The sequence below is a fragment of the Sphaeroforma arctica genome (genome assembly GCF_001186125.1).
Source record: "Sphaeroforma arctica JP610 unplaced genomic scaffold supercont1.28, whole genome shotgun sequence".
Lineage (NCBI taxonomy): Eukaryota > Ichthyosporea > Ichthyophonida > Sphaeroforma > Sphaeroforma arctica.
The window spans coordinates 69,132-76,214 of record NW_014040530.1 but is presented as its reverse complement, the minus strand read 5'-3'; the positions used below and the strand labels follow the sequence as shown (position 1 = coordinate 76,214).

The 7,083-nt window shown below is 40.4% G+C and overlaps 2 protein-coding genes across 2 annotated transcripts in view; one reads left to right on the top strand and one right to left on the bottom strand.

Annotated features, from left to right (window-relative positions):
• Positions 1-1,838: 1,838 nt before the first annotated feature.
• SARC_00806 (hypothetical protein) lies at positions 1,839-2,296 on the bottom strand (the record flags this gene model as incomplete). The annotated part of the gene is made up of 2 exons (XM_014305489.1): positions 1,839-1,994; positions 2,108-2,296. 2 exons carry the CDS (start codon positions 2,294-2,296, stop codon positions 1,839-1,841), a joined length of 345 nt encoding a protein of 114 aa, XP_014160964.1.
• Positions 2,297-5,751: 3,455 nt separating this feature from the next.
• Positions 5,752-7,083, top strand: part of SARC_00805 (hypothetical protein) — a 2,421-nt gene continuing 1,089 nt past the window's right edge. The window contains exon 1 of the mRNA XM_014305488.1: positions 5,752-7,040. Within this exon, the coding sequence (XP_014160963.1) occupies positions 6,593-7,040 (448 nt within the window). The 5' untranslated portion in view covers positions 5,752-6,592. The remainder of the gene's footprint in view (positions 7,041-7,083) is intronic.

Genomic DNA, 7,083 nt, shown 5'->3' with positions numbered 1-7,083 from the left:
AACAATATACACAACAATCTATGGTACATCGGATTAGCAAACCATCACATCGACACATACAATATGATAAACAAAACCATAAGCTGTTCACATTGATACCAAAGAACTAAAACAATTGAAAATGCAACCAGGATGGACATCAAATTGATAGTACGATAGAAATCACATTGACACAAGGTGTTTATCAGATAATGCAGTCACAAGACAAATAGTAATTGACAGTATTATTATGATTAACAACCCCGACTATCAAAAAGAGATCAGGACAATTAGTCCTGAACTCGATAGTACTAAGAAACAACATCTTAGATGGAATCTAAACAGATATCACACATGTTCTATAAATGCAATTCGCACATAATAGAGGTCTTATAAAAACAAGACAAGTCACAAGGCACAGAGTCATAGACATCAATTATAAGACTTACAAATCCAGCCTATCATATAAGAACAAGACAATCAACCTTGATAGTGATAGGGCCAAGAAGTACCATCTGATATAAAACATAACAGGGGTCACAGGCGATGGAACAAGTGCAACTAGCAGACAATCAAAGTTCTAAACGATCATACCTAAGACACACACGCAAAGCGACACAAGACAGAAGCACAATAGTTGCAAATAAAATTAGACACTAGTCTATACACTACCACAGTTTGGTACAAAACAGGTTAATAACACAAGAGGTTAGACAGGACCGAACATCACACGTGACGTGAACATAACAGGAAGTTCGGTACAGGACCGAACATATAATGGTGACGTCACTATGACCGAACATCCACGGGTGACGTCACTAGGACCGAACATCCACAGGTGATGTCAATATGACAGAACATCCAAAGGTGATGTCAATAGGACAGAACATCCACAGGTGATGTCACTAGAATCGAACATCTACAGATGATGTCACTAGCACTAGGACCGAACATCCACAGGTGACGTCACTAGGACCGAAGATCTCATTAAGTTCACGAGAAATTAATTTCTCATATGACAAAATAATCACAAGCAAGTCCACACGTGACGAAATACGCTTGACTAGTAAACACCAAATAAACCCTCCCAATAACAGGAAGGAACGCAACAAGCTACCATTCCACACAGGAAGGTTAACAGTTTTCACGGAAGTGTAGCAAAGCGAGACTACAATAAAAATAAGTGAGATATTCAAACTTTATTTATTTTTAATACAAGTTAGTAGCGAAGACAAGGGGGGTGAAGCGTGCATTCGCACAAACGATAGTGCGAGTCTTTACTATTGACCTGCGACAAGGTCGTGGTCCTCGCGGTATTGGGTTATTGGTACCCTTTCCTATGGGACGTCCTCGGCCTTGTGCTACTTGTGGTCCACCCCCTCTGGGTTGACTCACCCCTCTGGGTGGGCCTCCTGTGAATATTTCAAGTCTCGGACGATTGAATCGTTGGTCTGGGATGGGCACGTTTCTCACTCGCTTGCGTTCACGATTGCGATTAACCTGTGTGATTGTTGCTTGTATGATAAGATCTTCAGTGAGTTCATGGAATACGTTCTCTGATATATAAAGTAAGTGTCCACTACTACCATCAGGCTTTCTTTGAGCCTTTATTAGGGTAGACCTCTTGTGGGTATGTCAAGTCTCGGACGATTGACTCGTTGGTCTAGGATGGGTGCGTTTCTCACTCGCTTGCGTTCACGATTGCGATTGGCCTGTGTGACTTTTTGCTTGTCTGATAAGATATCCAGCGATTTCATGGAATACTTTCTCTGATATATCAGATAATTGTCCACTACTATCATCAGGCTTCCTTTGAACCTTTATTAGTCTATCAGTTTCAGCTTGCTATCCATACATGACTAGTGATTGGTAGCGTGATACTTGAGAAATTGCCAATTAGGGGACTCTCTCTCTGTGTTCTTGTACTGTTTCTCCAACTCCAGCATTGTGAGACGCGATCTTGCTGCCCGTACATTAATGTTCATGCGAGTGTCATAGAAGTCATTGAGCCACTTCTGTAATAGATAGTATATTGGGGTGCAACGCAAGTTGTCAATGATTAACATATTGTAGTCTTTCATTAGTGAAATCCTTCCAGAGCTGTTTGGAACTACGCTGTGCGCGATACCTTTGTTGCGCATGTCTGTCGTAACAATTCTTGTACGAGTGACAGATACTGTATCAATGACATGTTGGTGCTCGCAAACAGGTCTTTTGCTACAGACACAAACTCTATTGTATCACGACAGTCAACCATGCTAACGTACTTCTTAATCGGCCACTTGGGAAATTCACTCATGTTGAGTAGCTTGTCCATCTCTGCTTCTAAGATTTTGTCCCCTACATGTGATCTAAATAGTGTTAGCTCGCTCAAAAAGACACTGATTGCAATGCACTCATCGTGAGCACTTTTATCACAGTCCACAACCTCATAGCTTTAGTGCATAGCTCTGATAACCATTGATCTACTTCTGGTATCAATCTGTTAGGTTGTTGCTTGTACACTTGGTCTGTTGGGACTGGCTGTGCTCGTAGTTCCTGGGTTTATTTGTGGCATTTTTGGTTTGAGGAGATAAACTTTGGTTCATGTAGGTTTATTGGGTCATTTTTTGTAAACTCAGTTTCTTGTTTTATAAACCTGATTTTGTTGCTTTTCGTCATATTTATGATCTATGCATTGTTTTGAATACCGAACTTCCATAAAAAATATTTTGGGCTTTCGAAACAGTACCGAACTGTGATATGTCACTGTCTGCGGTGTATGTGGTGTGCATACATATATGTTCTGTTCGAATTATACTTTGTATGTTTTGTGTATACCTTAAAAGAAGTTGTTCTTCTTGTTGCTGTGCTCGTGTACTTCACCTTCTTTATGGGTCGATATTGTCTTTACTTCGAGTGTGGGATGCTCTATTTTTATAGCATGTGTTGGTTTATTACTTTCGATGCATGTGGTCTGTTTCTTGTGATGTGTCTTATGTATTTTTGAATCAGGTTGGTGTGGCATATGTATATTTTGGTGCGTGTATCTCTAAATATCTATGAAGTTTAGATATTGGTAGCTATGCCTGTGACTGTTAAGGAATTATGACTGTCTATGCTTATCCTAAAAGTCTTCCTTTTATTCCATGACATTCATACTGATTTCAGTAGTGTTTGCCTACGATTTCGGTTTTGTAAGTCGGTGATTTAGATTGCATCTTACTTTTTCTTCTATCTGTTGTGTTTATTGTATCCCTCTTGTGCTCTTGATGTATTTGTGACACGCAACTATTCTTGTTGTTACCAAGATGTTGCTCAGACATGTCTATGTTGCTTTGAAATCACATGAATCTTTTCCTTGGTAATGACACTCGATCTTTGGTTTAAGTAGCCTGTGATCGTCTATGGAGTTTAGAATTCTTTATAATTTAAGGAACACGTAATTATTCTTGCATATAACATAGATGTTGTTTTTACGCGTCTATGATTCGTTTTGAGATCACCTAGATCTTTTGACTGGTGTTGACATCTAATCCGGTGACCGTTTATGGGGTTGAGAAGTCTTTGGAGCTTTAGTTGTTGTTGTTATTACAGATGTTGCCTATACGTGTTTATGATATACTCTGTGATCACCTAGATCTTCTTACTGGTGTTGACATCTAATCTCTTGTTATATATCTCCTGTGACCTTCTTTTTTTTCAGACTTAGTACTCTTTACTAAGCGCTACTCGTTTTTGACTACAGCCTTTCTTGGCGAGAAGCAGACTTGTCCCGTAAAGAGATGCCTGTACCGGAAGAATGGGTAACTGCCGCCATCTATGAGCTTTTGACGGAGATGTGTTAGACAGATGGACAATACTAAACGATCGAGGTAGCAGAGCACGTGATTAATTTGCAGGTTTGTGCTACTCCCAAGAATACGTGAGCTACAAAGAGAATTTTTTGAGAAGAGAGTGGTACTTCAAAAGAAGATATTGACCATGTATGCTCAATGAACGAGTAATCGAATGGTGCGATTGGAAGACATTGCAGAAATCTCCAGTCAAGTTTGTGCGAAGCTGGTGCTTATGAATTGCCAGGTTAAGTATCGTGAGTTATTTGCCGTGTCCACAAAAGGACACAAACCTGATACATGAAGCCTCTGGGTGTAGTATATATTATACTAAATTATATCAAATTATATTGGCAGGTCAAGTTATTGTCAATAACGCCAAGGAGCTACACGACATTTACCTTTGAAAATATGGATTATTGTTAAACTGTAATGCATATCAGATTTACCCTTCATTTGTTCACACATAAAGGAGTTCATTGACGATCTCGAGAAGGATATGGTCATTTACATAAATGATACATTTCTGTGTTTTATGACAATTGCCGAGCATATGGCGCTGATAGAAAAAGTGCTGCGGCGATTGAAGAAGCGGAACGTCATAATTTGAGTGAATGCAAATTTACAAAACTGCAAGTCGAATTCCTTGTGCGCATCATTGGTCAGGATGCGTCTCAAATCGAAGACGAGGCCGCAAAGGCGTGTGCTAAGAGAAGTGCGGGTTTCAAGCACGAACAAGTAACTTCGAAGTCTCTGTGTTACAGCTAACTGATGGCATCGCTATGTACCAAACTTCACTTTATTTCAGCAAACAGTCGATATGCTGTTGAAGAAAGGGGCGAAATTTATTTGGGGACCAGAATAAGCTGGTTCATGCATGTCTTTCTTAGCCGCATTAGGAGAGGCTCCACCGTTAGTGTCGCTACGGGAAGTTGATATATCGGTTCTATTCACAGATGCGAGCCGTATGGGTTGTGAGTTGCATTGTATTTAAATATATAAAACGCAATGATGTGATGTTGCCAGTTTTATTTGCATCTACTCGCTGGAGTTCGGCACAGCAGCTCTACTCAGTCACAGAGTTGGAAGCCTTACATACTATCTTGCTGGGAAAATCTGTCGATTTGGCTTTTAAACTCACTCGGGCACAGCTCTCACGCGCACCGTCTCTAAGAAAACATTCAGGGTTTTGAAATAAAGATTATGGTTTTCCAGCCCAAAAAATAGTAGTTTTTTCATAGCCTTTTGAATTATACAGTTTTTTAACCTCCTGAAAATTAGGAGGACAGTTTTGGCCTTTTGGGGTTTTTATATATATAAAATTGTGCGGAATTTGGATATGTAAACAGATACATATAATTCTTCTTTTTTTCTTCATTTTCATTTATTTGCCACTTGATGTTTTCTCACCGAACAAAGGAGTTAAATATTGTAGTTTCCAGATATTTTGAAAAATGAGGTGGGATTCTATTGGATTATAGATGGCTACCTGTGCTGCCAGTATGTGCTTCATCACACACTGGAACATATATTTTTAATAAAATATTGTACTGAAACTGATTGGAGAAGAAATAGTTTTATTTTTAGGACAACGAAATCGAATAAACCCGTCAATTTCCAAACACTAATCAGAATACAACATTGATCGACCAGGCCCATCCAGTCTGGTCCTAAAATTTAGGTATAGTGCCATTTTAGGACACGAAATACCCAAATAATTCCATTATAGGTGCTTTACGACAACCGACTTGTTTGTATTTAATTTTGCAAACGTATGTAGTGTGCACAAGCATATTTACAAGCAAACGTTGTCACCCGTACACACTGACCAGTGACCACACTGACCAAACAGCGGAACCTGTGGTAGCAAGACTCCTACCACTGGTCGCTGAGCATCTTACCTAGGTCTTTTAAGTCTTGTTAAGTTCATTTACTTGTTTACTAGTGGTAGCTAGTACATCCATAGTGGTGGTATAGTTACATAGTAGGTTTACATCACTTAAATGCACGCCATACTTTAGCGATCACAGTCACAGTCACATAGTTTGTAGACAGTATTAGAGGGATTAGACAGGGATAGTATAGTGATTGACATTACCTGTTGCGATGGCGGGAGAAGACGGTGAGAATGGTGGAAGTGACGGGTCAATGGACAACCATGTATCTGATTCTGAAGATGACATGGAACATGTTCAATTGCTACCGGCACAAGCACTCAGCAGGAAGAGAAGCAGGGTGTCGGTAACAGTGTTAGCAGTCATATTGTCAATTGGAGGGACAGTGTCACAACTCGCAAACAGCAAGACTTACAACCACCCAGTTTGAAATCTAATTCATAAAACACAAATCGATCATTCATTGCAAATCGATCGTTCGGTGCAATGAATATCACATATCCCCCTGTACAATCAATTAGAGGTTATAAGAATGGTCAACAACTAGCTGAATATATGCAAAGAGTAGCAGGAAACACACCTCTGCGCGCAAACACAAGTAACACTCGTAGCAACACATGATCTACCTCATCAAAACGAAAAGGTACACGAAAACTCATTTCAACTACAAAAACACGAGACGAGTACAATATACGGAAGGCACGAGCGCGGAATACGGTTATCAACATACATGAAGCAATAAATAAGAAACGTAGAAGCGAAGGCTACCATCCTGCAATTCCAGCCCAGACAAGTAGAAGTACGCATGCATGCATAAATACAAACACATCGTTCAATTCACGAACAATAGAATTTAGCGCAGCATCAAGTACGGAAGGGGGTAGCACAAGTACATACGCTCGTATGGATACAAATACATCCGCCGCATCACAAGGAGTAGAAGTCAGCACAGAATCTAGCACAGAAGACGGCGACACAAGTACACGCGCACGTAGGAATACAAAGACAACCACCACATCACAAGGGGCAGAAGTCAGCACACAATCTAGCACAGAAGACGGCGACACAAGTACACGCGCAAGTATGAATACAAAAACAATCACCACATCACAAGGGGCAGAAGTCAGCTCAGAATCATGCACAGAAGACGGCGACACGAGTACACGCGCACGTATGAATACAAATACAACCACCACATCACAAGGGGCAGAAGTCAGCACAGAATCTAGCACAGAAGACGGCGACACGAGTACACGCGCACGTATGAATACAAATACATCCAACACATCACAAGGGGCAGAGGTCAGCACACAATCTAGCACAGAAGACGGCGACACGAGTACACGCGCACGTATGAATACAAAAACAACCACCACATCACAAGGGCAGAAGTC